This window comes from Anarhichas minor, unplaced genomic scaffold (assembly GCF_050575085.1).
Source record: "Anarhichas minor isolate MPS153535 unplaced genomic scaffold, ASM5057508v1 ptg000051l, whole genome shotgun sequence".
NCBI classification, from domain to species: Eukaryota; Metazoa; Chordata; class Actinopteri; order Perciformes; family Anarhichadidae; genus Anarhichas; species Anarhichas minor.
The window spans coordinates 7478260-7495498 of NW_027466497.1; the positions used below are offsets into that span (position 1 = coordinate 7478260).

A 17239-nucleotide genomic window follows, 5' to 3' on the forward strand; every position below is an offset into this window, starting at 1 on the left:
GCTCTCTCCTGGATTAAATCATATCTCACAAACAGACAACAGTTCATCAGTATCAACAACTGCACCTCCTCCACTGCTCCTCTGTCTCAAGGCGTCCCCCAGGGTTCGGTGCTTGGTCCTCTTCTGTTCATCCTCTACTTGCTCCCTCTTGGTAACATCATCCGTCAACATGGTCTTCACTTTCACTGCTACGCCGATGATGTCCAGCTCTACATCTCCACAAAGGCCATTACCACTGCTACTCACTCCACTCTCACCAGCTGCCTCACTGACATTAAATCATGGATGCAAACCAACTTCCTCAAACTGAACTGTGATAAATCTGACATGATCATCATCGGTCCCAAATCCCTCACCAAAACCAGTAACAACTTCTGCCTCACCATCGACAACTCCACTCTGTCTCCCTCCCCACATATCCGCAACCTTGGAGTCATGTTCGACAGCAACCTCTCCTTTGAACACCACGTCAAACAAATCACCAGAACTGCCTTTTTTCACTTAAAAAACATAGCCCGTCTCCGCCCATCACTCTCCTCATCTGCTGCTGAAACTCTGATCCACGCCTTCATCACCTCAAGAATTGACTACTGCAACAGCATTCTCCACGGCACATCATCCAAAATCCTAAATAAACTCCAGTACATCCAGAACTCTGCTGCTCGCCTGCTCACCCACACCCGCTCCCGCGACCACATCACCCCTGTTCTTCAGAACCTCCACTGGCTCCCCGTCCCACAACGGATCCAATACAAAATCCTTCTCCTCACTCATAAAGCCCTCCACAATCAGGCCCCCTCCTACCTCACCGACCTGCTTCACCACCACACTCCATCCCGTCGGCTCCGCTCCTCTGATACCAACCTCCTGTCTCTTCCACTCAGGACCAAGCACCGGACATGGGGTGACAGAGCCTTCTCCATATCTGCCCCCTCCCTCTGGAACTCTCTCCCCAAACACATCCGAGACTGCACTGAACTTTCCATATTCAAATCACAGATCAAAACCCACCTGTTCAAAACTGCTTTTAATGTGTGACCACTATTGTGTATTTTATGTTTTTAGTGTATTGCTTTATATATGATGATTTTAATGTAAAGTGTCTTTGAGTTTTATGAAAAGCGCTATATAAATAAAATGTATTATTATTATTATTATTAAAGATTTGAGGAAGTTGTGGTAGAAAGCAGCTAAAGACACATGTTAAGAGGGACCTTCCTTCTTTTGGTGCATTCTTACATTGTGTGTGTATTTGATGTGTTTTGCTTTTACATGTCATAATCTGCCATGCTCCATGTTCTTCCTTTGATTCATTCATGTCATCCATGTGTAGTATTCCACCTCTCCTACCGTTTCAGATCACTTCACTTCCTGCCTTTGTATTTTTTCCCGCCAGTTTTGATTATCGGCCCCGCCCTGATTAGTTTGACCCCTCGTTAGCCCTGCACCCACCAGACCTCCTGCTCACCTGTTCCCACTTCCCCATCAGTCATTCACTGTTCATACCAGCCCAGTTTCTTTGTTCCTTGTCTTTGTTGTATCATTCGTTTGGAGTTTTGCTGCCTGTTTCCCACCTGCTGTTTCTTTCCTTCCTTTTGGACTCCATAGCAGCAGCTGAATAGTAAAACGAATTGACGTCCTATATTTATTCTAAACCACTTTTCCTTTGATGGAAAATGTCACAAAGTTATTGAAAGAGTTGAAAAAACAACCACGGTGCAAATAAAATCCAACTGCACCTTCACTCTGCTACAGTGGATTCATATTTAGTTTTTAAACAACTTTATTTATGAAACATTAAAAATGTGTAGAGTGACAAATCTGAATGTTGTAGAATTCAACTCAGGATTCTTGTCCAAAATAGAATCCCTCCTCCTAAAGGGATGTTTTCTATTAATGCATAATGTGCAATTCAACAGTAACAGATGATGTTATTGACGGCTGAATGGTGCATTTTGGTAAATGTTGCTGCCGTAGTGGAATTGTTGGATGTTATTATCTCTTTTCCTTTGGTAAATCATGACGGTCCAGTGTTTTCTATGCTAAGGGACATGAGAAAGGAAACATTGAAGCACAGTTCCTTAGTATTTAGAGATTTAGACCTGCTTTTATCATGGCTGCCACTTAGATAATTCAGGTTTATTTCACTTAATTAGGAACCTTCCTAAGCAACAGAGACTGTTAAACAGCAGACCATGCCTGTAAGCCATTTCAAACAAAGCATTGAATTGTTCCATCTTCCTCCTCATCTGTATCTGTGTTGGGTCCTGATCCTGCTACCTGTTCTCCAAATCCTAACATTATATTTTAATAAAAAGGTCAAATGTAGTCTGGGCTAAAACGGTGCTACATATGAAGCTTTTCTTGATTACTTTCTGACAAAAAAGATGCAAAGTGTTCATTATGAAATGCAAAGTCAAGTGGAGATAATTCATCTTCATGTTTAAAAAGTCTTTTGTTATGTCGATAAATATGCTGTTAAAGATAGAGGTGAAGAAAAGTCATCTTCTCAAGTAAATTTGATCTACACATTTACATATCTACATGTGGAGGACATTGAATGGTCTGGTAGTAAACTGATCCAGTGACTTGAGGACAGTTTTGTTCCGTCTTTCCAGTTTGGTAATATGATCTCTTTGGACAGTGATGACTGATATCAATATTAATGTGGGTTTGACATGTTTATGTGTTTGTAATGTGGAGATTTCACCAAGTAAAGCTGTGATGAGGCTTTAAGGAAGGCTGAGGTTGAGGAGCTCAGATAGTTTGTTAGAGAAACTCAACCAGAAGTTTTGGACGTGTGGACAGAACCAGAAAACATGGAAGTCATCTTCAGGTCTAGACGGTGGACCGAAGGCTCCTCTCTGCTTTAAGTTTTTAAATGATTCATCCTCAGCGAGAGACGTTCTATTAAAGCCGTATGTGATTGGTTCGTATTTTCAATGATTTTAAAATCAACAATCTGATTGGTTCAGAAAGTGGAGCTGTCCCGTGAACTTCCTGATCAAACTTCAAATATAAACTTGTTAAATTATATGATAAACCAGATCTGCCAACACATTTCATTGGACTTCATGATATAATTTAATATCAAACATGAATATAGTTTACTCTATCGATGGAGATCGATCTCCAACACTAAAACACCTTCAGCCCACCGTCTATTCCAGTTGCACAGATTTGTTTCACTCAACTTCATGTAGATGTGAGTTCTCTGAAGATCTTCATGCTGCACTTTAACAACTTCTCGTCCACGTTGACTGAAAAGTTGAGGTTGAAAGTCGAAGCTTTACAATTAAAACTATTTCAGCACAAAGTCCATTCAGTAGTTTTCCTGTTGGGAATTTAAAAATCTACATTTCAATGACAACTGAGCGACTCCGTCTGCTGAGGATGTGACTGAAGGCTCAACAACAGTTAGTGGATGGACGTTGAGAAGAGATTGATTTGATGTTTTCAAGGTGAAGAATGAATATTAATCTCAATGTATTTGTTGGGTTTTTGAGTTTCATGTCAGAGTAATTGTGTCTTTGCATACGTTTCATATACAGATATAGGAAGAAAATATGAATGTTTTCAGGTTGGCTTTTCTTGATTCTTTGGTAAATCAGATGAGAACATGTGACTATAACAGGATATGAATGGATGATGAAAAGCTGTGGTGGAAAGAGTAATTTGATGAACACCAAGATTATTTTATGTCATTTAACTTCTTGTGATAAATGTTCATTAATGGTTACAGCAACAATAGTGAAATACTGAATCCTCTTGATGGAAATGTACGTGTGTGCGTGTGTGCGTGTGTGTGTGTGTGTGTGTGTGTGTGTGTGTGTGTGTGTGTGTGTGTGTGTGTGTCTTCAGTGAAGTGTATCAGTCTCTGCAGTAGCTTCCAGCTGCAGCAGTCAGTTCAGTTTCTGTTCATTCTAACTGAGGGAGGTTTTTGTACGACGCTTTTTCACTGTGTGAACACCCACTGACTGCTGATCTGATGATAACTCTGACAGTAGTAAACTGCTGCATCTTCAGTCTGGACTCCACTGATGGTCAGAGTGAAGTCAGAGTTTGATCCACTGCCTGTAAAACGACCTGAAATCCCTGATTGTAGAGTGCTAGCATAGTAAATGAGCAGTTTAGGAGTTTCTCCATCTCTCTGTTGGTACCAGGCTAAAAGGTTAGTGCTGCCCGAAGCATAAACCTTCTGACTGGTTCTACATGTGATGGAGACGGAGCCTCCCACAGCAGAGCTCACTGCTCCAGGCTGAGTCACTGTGACCTGGCCTCTGGACTCTGAGGACACAGAGACAAACACATAAAGCAGCGTCACGGTTTAGTCGGCTTCATTTCAGAGGGACGGATGTTGATAGAGGAGAGGAGTTTGATTCTCTGGACTTTACCTGTGAAGCAGCAGCAGAGGAGAGTCCAGATGAGGACGCAGATCAAAGTCATGTTTGTGATGAGGAGGATTTCTGTGTCTTCTGCTGTGATGAAGGACAGCTGTCAGTCATCCAGTGTTCAACTCTCAGGACTATAAACTCTTCCAGAGCACTGGAGCATGGTGCTGCTGATGCAAAGTGGCTCTCTATGGAAATGCTCTGACTGACTCCAACAGGGACTTGGATTACTGTGATGATGCTGTTTATCAATGGATCAATCACTTCATCAGAGTATTGATCAGGAATGTGTCAGTGCTCATTTATAAGAGTCTTTGCTTTGAGTTTGATGGAAACATTTTCTTCTGGAATGTTTTGTAAAATCTCCCTAATTCACTACAACACACATCAACATCACTGTGGGACGGATTTAAACACAAATATTGTTTTTAATTTATTATGGTATAAAATAAACATGAGTTTATGATAATTATTTACATTTGTCAGGATTTGTTGGAGAGTTTTTCTTCAGGAATATCTTGATCAATCATCAATTGATTTTGGTGAAAGTCAAGTTAATATTGCTCATAGATGTCTAACATTTCTAAAATAAATTGTTAAATACATATGTATCATTTCTGAATCCGTTTTTAGTAATTTAACCATTTATTAAATGCAATGTGTAAACTGTGAATGTGTTTGTTGAGTTTGTTGGTGTCAGAGTCAGAGAGCGTGTCTCTCTACAGTGAGAGGTTTTTGTACGGCGGCTCAATGACTTTGTATCACTGTGGAACACGTTCGGTGGAGGAACCAGACTGGATGTTAACTGTAAGTACGATCGACTCCCTTAATAACTTACATTACACATGTATTATGTTTGAATGTCATAGCTGTAGAGCTTACTGTAATATTTCCTCTGATATTTAAAATCTTATATATTTGTAACAATTCTTGAAGTCTTCAGTGTCGATAGCTCGATGAAAATCCACTCTGATGAATAATGTTGTTGCACAAAACTTTTAACTTTAAGTTGATTCATTATCATAATTTCACTGTAACTACTCTGCATTACTTTTCATGAAGAAAATAATTTTAAAAGTTAAAGTTTTGATATTACGGCTAAAGAATGAATAGTAATTATTTATTGTTAGTTCAGTGTTTAATGTGGTTCTGACTTTTTCTCCCAGACTGATGATTTAAAGCTAATAAACATGTCGTAAGAGTTTGAAAGAGTATTTCAGCAGTTAACAATATTAGTTATGTGTCAGTAATGAAGCAGACTGTTCAGTGATGATTCCTGCTCACATGAAGAGAACAAACACATGTCATCATGTATGAGGTGTTGGCTTGAAACTAGAAATACTTAAGATACTTAATACTATAAAAGCCTCACAATCTTCATTTTTATCGTGATATTTTGAAGTGTGAAACTCAGAAAGCTTCGTAAAAGAAGGTCAGTTTATAGGTTTTATCTTCAGTACTGAAACCTGTCTGTTGTCATGGTTCAGCAGTGATGCCTGTCTGTTGTCATGGTTAATGAGCTCAGAGAGGGAAGTGAAACGTTTGAGATCAGTTTGATCCGATCTGAGGAAGACCAACAGAACTAGTAGCCTCATGAACTTCATGAATCTCTCTCTGCAGTGGGTCGAGTCGTCCCCACCCTGACGGTGCTGCCCCCCTCCAGTGAGGAGCTGCAGCAGGCCACGCTAATGTGCCTGGCCAACAAGGGCTTCCCCTCAGACTGGAGTCTGGCCTGGAAGGTGGACGGCAGCAGCAGCAGCAGCAGCAGCAGCTGGGAGGAGAGCAGGAGCCCCGGGGTGCTGGAGAAGGACGGCCACTACAGCTGGAGCAGCACCCTGAGGCTCCCTGCAGACCAGTGGAGGAAGGTGGGCTCTGTGACCTGTGAGGCCACCCAGGGCTCCCAGACTCCGCTCTCAGAGACACTGAGGAGAGACCAGTGTTCCCAGTCCTGACCTGACTCACTGGGACTCTGCTGCTGGTTTCACTCTGATACTGATCTCAGTCTGTAACTCTCTCTCTCTCTCTCTCTCTCTCTCTCTCTCTCTCTCTCTCTCTCTCTCTGTTCCTCATTAAATGTTTCAACATAATGGTTTCTTGCTTTTTGTATTATTGTTTGTTTTAATTGTTCAAAACAATAAAAATGTCATCAAATAGTAATGTCTTTGTGCTCTTTATTAATAGAGCAGACATGACTTATTTCTGTGACATATATTTTATATCAGGAATACTAATCACAATAAAGGATGAAGCCTTACAGTTTTTCTCAATTGCTAAAACACTAAAACCCATTGGCTGAACAAAGTTCTCAGTTGCCTGAACTCGTTTAGCTAATTGTGCAGTCTGTTGTCAATACCTTAAACTATTTCACTTGGTAAAACACAATTTGCAGATCTCACTTAGACTTTTCAGCAAAACTCTAAACACATTCTCAGTCTCAAAACACATTCTGCACTCTAATGCACATGTCATCCATACTGGTAAACACAAGTGGCAACAATCAAATACAAATAGAGAACACATGTCATTGATTAAACACAATCACTCAAAATTGATTTCACTTGTATCAAATGATGTGATACAACCAATATAAGCCAGTTTAGAGAGCAAACAGGTGGTTGAAGGTGAGAAGGAGAAAGTCTGAGAATGGATAGAAGAAACAATGTGAGAGGACGAGGACGAGGGCAAGTGCGTATGTGAGGTGGGCGACGAGGAGGAAGAGGAGGAGGGCAAGAAAGAGGAAGAGGAGGACGAATAGGAAGAGGAAGACAAAGAGTGGAAATATCTGATGAAATTCGAGCAACAGTCATAGACCATGTTATAGTCCACGGACTGACAATGAGGGAAGCAGGACTTAGAGTGCACCCCAATTTGAGCCGATTTTCTGTGTCCGCCATAGTGAGGACATTCAGAGAAGAGAACAGGTACAGTATGCTACTGTATTTTTGTAATTGCAAATTTACTGTACTACACTATATGCAGCTGTTTCAATAGACATTTGTAAAGTTCATCACTGTATGTATTGTACTGCATGAATATGTTTTGTAACTGCACATCTACTTTTTGTAGAACTGCAAGGCTGCCACATGCAGGTGGAAGGAGAGCTATATTCACTCAGGAGCAAGAGACCGTTATAGTGGGCATGGTCCTTCAAGATGATTTAATACGACTCAGAGAAATCCAGGAACGAGTGATACAAGACAACACACACTTCCAGGGAATCGACAGTGTGAGCATTTCCACAATTGACCGTGTCCTCCATCGTAACAGGATACGAATGAAACAAGTATACAGAGTACCTTTTGAGCGCAACTCACCAAGGGTGAAAGAACTGCGAGCTCAGTATGTGCAAGTAAGTGTACATTCAGACACATTTACTGTAATCCAGATTGTCTACAGTACTGCCACATACTATGTGAATGACATTACTCTTCAGTACATACAATGTATGTGAATCAGAAGTGCATACAGTAGGCCTAATTGAACTCTACAATATAGCACTGTCTCTGGACAACTTACTAAATTCTACATACATTATATTGTGTTCCTACACAGACAATATTTGACTTGGAATCCTTGGACAGACCCCATGAGTTAATCTTTGTCGATGAAGCAGGCTTCAATCTAACAAAGAGGAGAAGGAGAGGCCGAAACGTGATTGGACAGCGGGCCATTGTTGAAGTCCCTGGTCAACGAGGTGGCAATGTCACAATCTGTGCTGCTATCAGCAACCACGGTGTTCTACATCACCATGTTACACTCGGGCCATATAACACCCAGCATCTTCTAAGATTTCTGGCCAATCTAAGAGATATTTTATTTGAGCAGCAGGGTCAAGAGCTAAATGAGAATCCCATTCCCACCAATGTGATAGTGCTGGACAATGTCAGTTTCCACCGAGCTGCTCAGGTAAGGGAATGGTTTAACATCAATGGTCAGTTTATGACCTTGTACCTCCCTCCATACTCGCCTTTCCTGAATGCGATTGAGGAGTTTTTCTCCTCATGGAGATGGAAAGTGTATGATAGACAACCCTACACCAGAGTAAATCTGCTGCAAGCCATGGAATTAGCCTGTGGTGATATAGGTGAGGAATCATGTCAGGGCTGGATACGGCACACAAGAGGCTTCTTCCCCCGTTGCCTCAGGAGAGAAAATATTGCTTGTGATGTCGACGAAGTGCTCTGGCCTGACCCAGCCCAAAGACAAGAAGAAGCACATTGATGACATGTTGACTCCTTTGATTTTTGTCCCTTTTACTGTAGTATTGTATACTGTAGTAGGCCTACAGTGCATTGTAGGCTGTATAATGTACAATAAACAAATTGTATGGCCTTGAACATCGTGCTTTCTATTTGTTACAGGAACAGTACTGACTGCTCAATAGATTTTGACTGGTTGCAGGTTCATATCAACAAAGAACAAGAATTACAGTATCACAGAGACAAAGGACACATTTGTGAGACGCAGGGTACAGTACTGTAAAAATAGGGGTACAAGGAGGAGGAAGAACAAAATAAATTGCAAAGAGCAAAGCACAGTAGTAATTTCTGATCAATTTTGAGATACTTTAATAGAACATGTTTTCGTTGATATGAAATTTGTTTTGAGATTAAAAATCTACTTCTCCCTGAGAACTATATGTTTTGAACAATGTGTTTTATATTTATTGGTGTATTGTTTACTGACTGCTTGATAGTGTATATTATTTTGATCACTTTGTTTATGATTTGAGAGCAGTGTTTGATTTTGAGCACAGGTAAAACTGTTTTGAGGCGAAAGTTTCATTTTGCAAGAGGATTCAGAGGTTTTGTAAATAGTGCTTGAAGATGAGGTTTTGTGTTTACAGTTTTGAGAAAATGGGTGACCGTTTCAAGAAATGTGTCTTAGCAATCGAGAAAAACTGTAATAATTACAACAATATCCTTATTTTATATTCACTTCTTCATACTTTAAGGGGAACATGTTCTCCATGGTTGTTTCAGGTTTGTTTTGTTATGAATTAACTTTGGTAACGACACATCATTAAAAGCATTGTGATGGAAAACAACTACATCGTCTCACACCACTGGAGTCTGCTCTTGATTATGACTCATGTGTTGTAAGAATTTAACTTAATTGCTTTTATTTTTTTAATATCTGAATACATTAAAGAAAATAGATTAGAAATAGAAAGCGGGATATCATCGGCGTCATATGAAAGAGAATTGATTCAACAAAATGTTTGAATGAAAGCGATGACAACACAGTCTGTGTGTGTGGAAATGATCCATGAGATCACAGGAGACTGGGTTGATCACTGGGTCAGATCACCAATATTTCATAACTTTAGGTGATGATTTTTAGAAGAACTAAAGGGATTATGTTCACGTCACATCTGATAATTGTCTCGATGCAGCCTAACAGTGTTTAGCTGGTTTTAAAGGATGAAAGGAAGCCATTGGAAGCGAAGCTGTGAGTTTGTCCTGCATGATCTCCTCTACATCTGTCCTGCTATGATCAGAGCTTGTTGTGTTTCCATCTCTAAAGGCTTAAAGGTGCCTTTGTGGCTCTGGCTCCAAAACTGTGGAAGTGTTAGACTAAAGATTTGAGGAAGTTGTGGTAGAAAGCAGCTAAAGACACATGTTAAGAGGGACCTTCCTTCTTTTGGTGCATTCTTACATTGTGTGTGTATTTGATGTGTTTTGCTTTTACATGTCATAATCTGCCATGCTCCATGTTCTTCCTTTGATTCATTCATGTCATCCATGTGTAGTATTCCACCTCTCCTACCGTTTCAGATCACTTCACTTCCTGCCTTTGTATTTTTTCCCGCCAGTTTTGATTATCGGCCCCGCCCTGATTAGTTTGACCCCTCGTTAGCCCTGCACCCACCAGACCTCCTGCTCACCTGTTCCCACTTCCCCATCAGTCATTCACTGTTCATACCAGCCCAGTTTCTTTGTTCCTTGTCTTTGTTGTATCATTCGTTTGGAGTTTTGCTGCCTGTTTCCCACCTGCTGTTTCTTTCCTTCCTTTTGGACTCCATAGCAGCAGCTGAATAGTAAAACAAACTGACGTCCTATATTTATTCTAAACCACTTTTCCTTTGATGGAAAATGTCACAAAGTTATTGAAAGAGTTGAAAAAACAACCACGGTGCAAATAAAATCCAACTGCACCTTCACTCTGCTACAGTGGATTCATATTTAGTTTTTAAACAACTTTATTTATGAAACATTAAAAATGTGTAGAGTGACAAATCTGAATGTTGTAGAATTCAACTCAGGATTCTTGTCCAAAATAGAATCCCTCCTCCTAAAGGGATGTTTTCTATTAATGCATAATGTGCAATTCAACAGTAACAGATGATGTTATTGAAGGCTGAATGGTGAATTTTGGTAAATGTTGCTGCCGTAGTGGAATTGTTGGATGTTATTATCTCTTTTCCTTTGGTAAATCATGACGGTCCAGTGTTTTCTATGCTAAGGGACATGAGAAAGGAAACATTGAAGCACAGTTCCTTAGTATTTAGAGATTTAGACCTGCTTTTATCATGGCTGCCACTTAGATAATTCAGGTTTATTTCACTTAATTAGGAACCTTCCTAAGCAACAGAGACTGTTAAACAGCAGACCATGCCTGTAAGCCATTTCAAACAAAGCATTGAATTGTTCCATCTTCCTCCTCATCTGTATCTGTGTTGGGTCCTGATCCTGCTACCTGTTCTCCAAATCCTAACATTATATTTTAATAAAAAGGTCAAATGTAGTCTGGGCTAAAACGGTGCTACATATGAAGCTTTTCTTGATTACTTTCTGACAAAAAAGATGCAAAGTGTTCATTATGAAATGCAAAGTCAAGTGGAGATAATTCATCTTCATGTTTAAAAAGTCTTTTGTTATGTCGATAAATATGCTGTTAAAGATAGAGGTGAAGAAAAGTCATCTTCTCAAGTGTGTGTGTGTGTGTGTGTGTGTGTGTGTGTGTGTGTGTGTGTCTTCAGTGAAGTGTATCAGTCTCTGCAGTAGCTTCCAGCTGCAGCAGTCAGTTCAGTTTCTGTTCAGTCTGACTGAGGGAGGTTTTTGTACGACGCTTTTTCACTGTGTGAACACATACTGACTGCTGATGTGATGTAAACTCTGACAGTAGTAAACTGCTGCATCTTCAGTCTGGACTCCACTGATGGTCAGAGTGAAGTCAGAGTTTGATCCACTGCCTGTAAAACGACCTGAAATCCCTGATTGTCGAGTGCTAGCATAGTAAATGAGTAGTTTAGGAGCTTCTCCATCTCTCTGTTGGTACCAGGCTAAATAGTGATTTGGGTTACTATAAAAAACCTTCTGACTGGTCCTACATGTGATGGACACGGAGCCTCCCACAGCAGAGCTCACTGCTCCAGGCTGAGTCACTGTGACCTGGCCTCTGGACTCTGAGGACACAGAGACAAACACATAAAGCAGCGTCACGGTTTAGTCGGCTTCATTTCAGAGGGACGGATGTTGATAGAGGAGAGGAGTTTGATTCTCTGGACTTTACCTGTGAAGCAGCAGCAGAGGAGAGTCCAGATGAGGACGCAGATCAAAGTCATGTTTGTGATGAGGAGGATTTCTGTGTCTTCTGCTGTGATGAAGGACAGCTGTCAGTCATCCAGTGTTCAACTCTCAGGACTATAAACTCTCCCAGAGCACTGGAGCATGGTGCTGCTGATGCAAAGTGGCTCTCTATGGAAATGCTCTGACTGACTCCAACAGGGACTTGGATTACTGTGATGATGCTGTTTATCAATGGATCAATCACTTCATCAGAGTATTGATCAGGAATGTGTCAGTGCTCATTTATAAGAGTCTTTGCTTTGAGTTTGATGGAAACATTTTCTTCTGGAATGTTTTGTAAAATCTCCCTAATTCACTACAACACACATCAACATCACTGTGGGACGGATTTAAACAACAATAGTGTTTTTAATTTATTATAGTATAAAATAAATATGAGTTTATGATAATTATTTACATTTGTCAGGATTTGTTGGAGAGTTTTTCTTCAGGAATATCTTGATCGTCATCAATTTGTTTTACTTAAAGACCGATTAATATTACTCATAGATGTTTAAAATGAAACAAATCCATTGTTAAATACATATGTATCGTTTGTGAATTCATTTTAAAGTAATTTAACCAGTTATTACATAAACTGTGTAAACTGTGAATGTGTTTGTTGAGTTTGTTGGTGTCAGAGTCAGAGAGCGTGTCTCTCTACAGTGAGAGGTTTTTGTACGGCGGCTCAATGACTTTGTATCACTGTGGTGGACTTTTGGTGGAGGAACCAGACTGGATGTTGGAAGTAAGTTTCTGCACAATAATACTAAACTAATTATTCTAAAGTAATGTTTTAAATGTAGTTTGTGGATGTTTGAGGCAGATGAATACATCTTGTTTTAATCGTACACTTTTCGGATTCATGTGTTTATTTCTGCTCCTTTATCATGGAGACTAACTCAGAGCAGCTTTACTAAACATGTATTTACTCATTCCTCTCCTACTGGAACTTAAACAGCTGGAAATGTAAAAAAGATAAAACTTCTACAAATGTTTTAAACGAATTTCTTTAATTTCAACCTCAATTAAAACTGTTTTTAAACAAGTTCAGAATCAGAATCATTCAAACTGAATTAATCTAATTGAAAATGAAGATATTTGAAAATGTGCAAAACTTCTTCATTGTGTCAAATATTGTTTCAAACTTTTAAAATCTTTGAACAGTTTTTATTGATGACTGACATCCACATGAAGAACGTTTGATTGTAGTCACTTAATTTTCTGTACTTGTAAATGTTTCCACTAAATATTTATAAGTAATGTTTAGTTAAGGTTTCTGATGATAAAGATTTAATATTTGTCCACATATTGATGTTTTATCTCCAGTGTAGTTTGATATATTTCAGCTCATTCTGTATGATGACTCTCTCTGTGCTGATATGCATGAGAGGCTTCTTAAAGGGAAGTGAAACAATGTGTGAGTGAGTGACTGGTGGAGCAGAAAGAACATCTGACAGAAACTCCTTCAAGGAGGAAATCAACTCTCTCACAGTGAAGGTGTCCACGTGTCTGGTGTTTGATTGACAGCTGTGTGGTCCCTGTCCTCTAAGCTGATTGGTGTCTCCTAGGTGATGTCCCTCCCACCCTGACGGTGCTGCCCCCCTCCAGTGAGGAGCTGCAGCAGGGGAAGGCCACGCTCATGTGCCTGGCCAACAAGGGCTTCCCCTCAGACTGGAGTCTGGCCTGGAAGGTGGACGGCAGCAGCAGCAGCAGCAGCAGCAGCTGGGAGGAGAGCAGGAGCCCCGGGGTGCTGGAGAAGGACGGCCACTACAGCTGGAGCAGCACCCTGAGGCTCCCTGCAGACCAGTGGAGGAAGGTGGGCTCTGTGACCTGTGAGGCCACCCAGGGCTCCCAGACTCCGCTCTCAGAGACACTGAGGAGAGACCAGTGTTCCCAGTCCTGACCTGACTCACTGGGACTCTGCTGCTGGTTTCACTCTGATACTGATCTCAGTCTGCACTCTGTAACTCTTTATGTTTGTTCATCTCTTTCTTTCACTCACTCACTGTCTCAGTACATGTTGCATTGATAAAGTTGTGTTGCTGTAATTTAGGTTGATTTAAAATAATAAAGAACTTTTCATCAAATTAATTGTTTTAATGTATATTATTATGAAAAAAACAGATGTTGCTGTTTCAATAGTTCAATAAAATATAGAAAGATTGAGATTTAAAATTCAAAAACTTTCTGCCAATTTGTTAAGATGCCAAATTTAAGTTAATATAATGACATGTTCAATGTTGTTTTATATTATGAACACAGGTTTTTTTTGCTTATTTTCATTATTTTACCACAATAAAGAACATTTCATCAAATTACTTGTTTTCATGCATGTTATTGAAAAAGAAACAGATGTTATTGTTTTTATAGTTCCATTAATTCTGGAAACATTCAACACAACTGAGTCTAATGTTTTAAATGGTTTGGACATTTCTTCAGAAATAATGTAATAATACTATAATGTTGTGTTTAATATTGTTTGTATATTTAAAACAATAATAATTTGATGATCAATACTTTGAGGTTACTGTGACCCTATCATTGAATTTGAATTATGAAGTATGATGTCATCAGCATATTATATCATCATCGTATCAGTATCAGCAGTGTAACATAAATATAACATAAGATGTGTTTTACTATGAACACGACATCATTAAAACAAACTCAATGTGTTTATTTTTGTTGGAAAAGTTAAATGTTTGACTTGAACAGAAAATCAAATAAATTTAAAAATATATTTGAATTACTTGAAAAATAATCTTTAGAACACATGGAAGTAAATATTGTATTTCAGAGCCAAAGATCTAGTGTTCATGTTACCTTTATTAACTTATCTAGTGTTCCACTCATCTTTGATGAGACTTTCATTGTATTAATTAATACTCTATTTCAACAAGATTACCATTAAAACATACTACAGTATAAATAGTATTTCCTGACATTATTCTGTTATAATATCTTCATTGTCAGTCAAATGTAAAGTGTCTGTATTTCTGTGCAGCTGTTGAGTGAGATCAGTTCCTCTTCAGCTGAGGAGGTTTTTGTACGACGGTGTATCACTGTGTGAACGGGATGCTGCTACTCTGCTGACAATAATAATCTCCTGCATCTTCAGTCTGAACTCCACTGATGGTCAAAGTGAAGTCAGTCCCAGATCCACTTCCACTGAAACGATTTGAAATCCCAGACTGAAGATTTGTAGCATAATAAATCAAAAGTTTTGGAGATTCTCCAGATTTCTGAAGGTACCAGTGAAGGTTGCTACCAACACTTGTACTGGTTTTACATGTGATGGAGACAGTCTGTCCTGGAAGAACAGACTGAGGTCCAGCAGACTGAGTCAGGATGATTTCTCCTGATGAATCTGGAAAACATGAAAAAGAGCAGAAGGGTTATTGAGACAAATCCAGTTTGGAGAAAGATGATCAACATCCAAACAGAAGAGTCTCATTTCTTTAACATGGAGAACAGATGGAAGAAGGTCAATGCTGCTTGTTTCACTGTTTCTCCATCACAGCAGAACATCATGGTGGTGAACCAAAGTGTTCAGAAGAGAGTCTCACCCTGAACAAGGAGCCCCAGGGTGGTCAGCAGTAGAGTCAGTGACATCATCATCGTGCTGCCGGCGTGTCAGTGTCTCTGAAAGGCCTGGACAGCCACTGATCAACACTGGCCTCTTAACGGCTGGGAGCAGAGAGGCAGGACACATATGCAAACACACAGAGTCAGTGAAGTGTAGCTGTCCTCAACACTCCATCATGTTTCCTCCTCTCTGCTGAGAGCTTTGATCTACACATTCACATATCTACATGTGGAGGACATTGAATGGTCTGGTAGTAAACTGATCCAGTGACTTGAGGACAGTTTTGTTCCGTTTTTCCAGTTTGGTAATATGATCTCTTTGGTCAGTGATGACTGATATCAATATTAATGTGGGTTTGACATGTTGATGTGTTTGTAATGTGGAGATTTCACCAAGTAAAGCTGTGATGAGGCTTTAAGGAAGGCTGAGGTTGAGGAGCTCAGATAGTTTGTTAGAGAAACTCAACCAGAAGTTTTGGACGTGTGGACAGAACCAGAAAACATGGAAGTCATCTTCAGGTCTAGACGGTGGACCGAAGGCTCCTCTCTGCTTTAAGTTTTTAAATGATTCATCCTCAGCGATAGACGTTCTATTCAACCCGTATGCTATTGTTTGGTATTTTCAATTACTTTAAAAACACAGTCAGTGAACTTTAGCTGTCCTCAACACATCATGATTTTTCCTCCTCACTGGCTATTTAAATCATGACACCAAGGGTGGGCCGTCAGGGCCAGCAAGGCCTTCTCTGCTGGCCTAGACACTTACAGAATCCCAAAGTTATAGCTATTTTATAATTTCATTATTTTTCATAAATACACTACATGAATTATACATATTTTCCCCCTTAGCTTATTATCTCAATGCATAGCTACTGTCTTCCTCAGTTGCTCTGCTTTCAGCACAGCTTGTTGTAAGTAGAGCTTTTATCCAATCAGATTTCACCTCTATGCTGTCTCTAAGTAAAAAAATCTGCCCGGAGGCCTTCAGAATTACAAGTGAATCCCTTTGCAGTTTAAGTAAATGGGGACGATATTGTTGATTGTCATAGTCTTCAACCAATCAGGTTTTTAGTTTGACATGTTGGGCGTATTCTTTGACGTGCCAGAGTCTTCTAGCTGGCCTACAAGTACGTCAGCATTAACGTTCGGCTTGATTGGTCAGTGGGCTAGCGTGACTGTTGTGAAACTAGCTAGCAGAACTTTGTAGTAAAACAAGTTAAAGTTTAAAGATATGCAATACGTTTTTACGTGACATTACATTTTTTAAGTTTTGCCATGTTTGACGGTGACAATCTCAATATCTGCTGCCTGTATCGAGTGGACATTTTCAGCCCTCAAAGGCATTAAAACTTATTCAAGCAATACAACTGGGGAGGCTCGACTGTCTTCACTGGCGTCCATGAATGGAGAAGGACTTCTTACTGGAACTAAACCGCACAGATCTACTGAACAACCGTGAGATTAAACTCTTTGTCAACAAAGAAAGGAGGATATACTTTGTCTTTAAATAGTGAACAGCAGCTCGGGTAAGTGAAGTGCTTTTGTTTTTTTACATCTGCAGTAGCGTTACAACTGTGTTCATTTTTCTATCGTGTCGTTTTTATGATACGGTTAATATTCTTCCCTCTGATGTGAATGATATTTGAATGGCCCGTGCTCTTTAGTGTGCGGTGGAATAAGTGTTTTAGC

The 17239-nt window shown here is 39.8% G+C and overlaps 1 protein-coding gene and 3 gene segments (V, D, J or C); 3 read left to right on the forward strand and 1 right to left on the reverse strand.

The window, feature by feature from the left end:
• Positions 1-3796: 3796 nt before the first annotated feature.
• Positions 3797-4532, reverse strand: LOC142931347 (Ig kappa chain V region K-25-like). The segment is given in 2 exon segments: positions 3797-4287; positions 4395-4532. Coding segments are annotated over 2 exon segments (384 nt in total).
• Positions 4533-5044: 512 nt separating this feature from the next.
• Positions 5045-6544, forward strand: LOC142931346 (Ig kappa-b4 chain C region-like). The segment is given in 2 exon segments: positions 5045-5198; positions 6012-6544. A coding segment is annotated over 1 exon segment (264 nt).
• Positions 6545-7071: 527 nt separating this feature from the next.
• On the forward strand, positions 7072-8825 carry LOC142931349 (uncharacterized). Its single transcript, XM_076075239.1, has 3 exons — positions 7072-7312; positions 7458-7740; positions 7944-8825. Exons 1-3 carry the CDS (start codon positions 7227-7229, stop codon positions 8610-8612), a joined length of 1038 nt encoding a protein of 345 aa, XP_075931354.1. The 5' UTR covers positions 7072-7226; the 3' UTR covers positions 8613-8825.
• Positions 8826-13452: 4627 nt separating this feature from the next.
• Positions 13453-14052, forward strand: LOC142972073 (Ig kappa-b4 chain C region-like). The segment is given in 1 exon segment: positions 13453-14052. A coding segment is annotated over 1 exon segment (264 nt).
• The last annotated feature ends 3187 nt before the right edge of the window (positions 14053-17239 follow it).

Bases quoted from the DNA above. Each gene is read 5' to 3' on its own strand.
- LOC142931349 (XM_076075239.1), top strand. From the start codon at position 7,227: ATGAGGGAAGCAGGACTTAGAGTGCACCCCAATTTGAGCCGATTTTCT. The intron at 7,313-7,457 runs GTACAGTATGCT...TACTTTTTGTAG, and splicing joins ACATTCAGAGAAGAGAACAG to AACTGCAAGGCTGCCACATG. The intron at 7,741-7,943 runs GTAAGTGTACAT...GTTCCTACACAG, and splicing joins TGCGAGCTCAGTATGTGCAA to ACAATATTTGACTTGGAATC.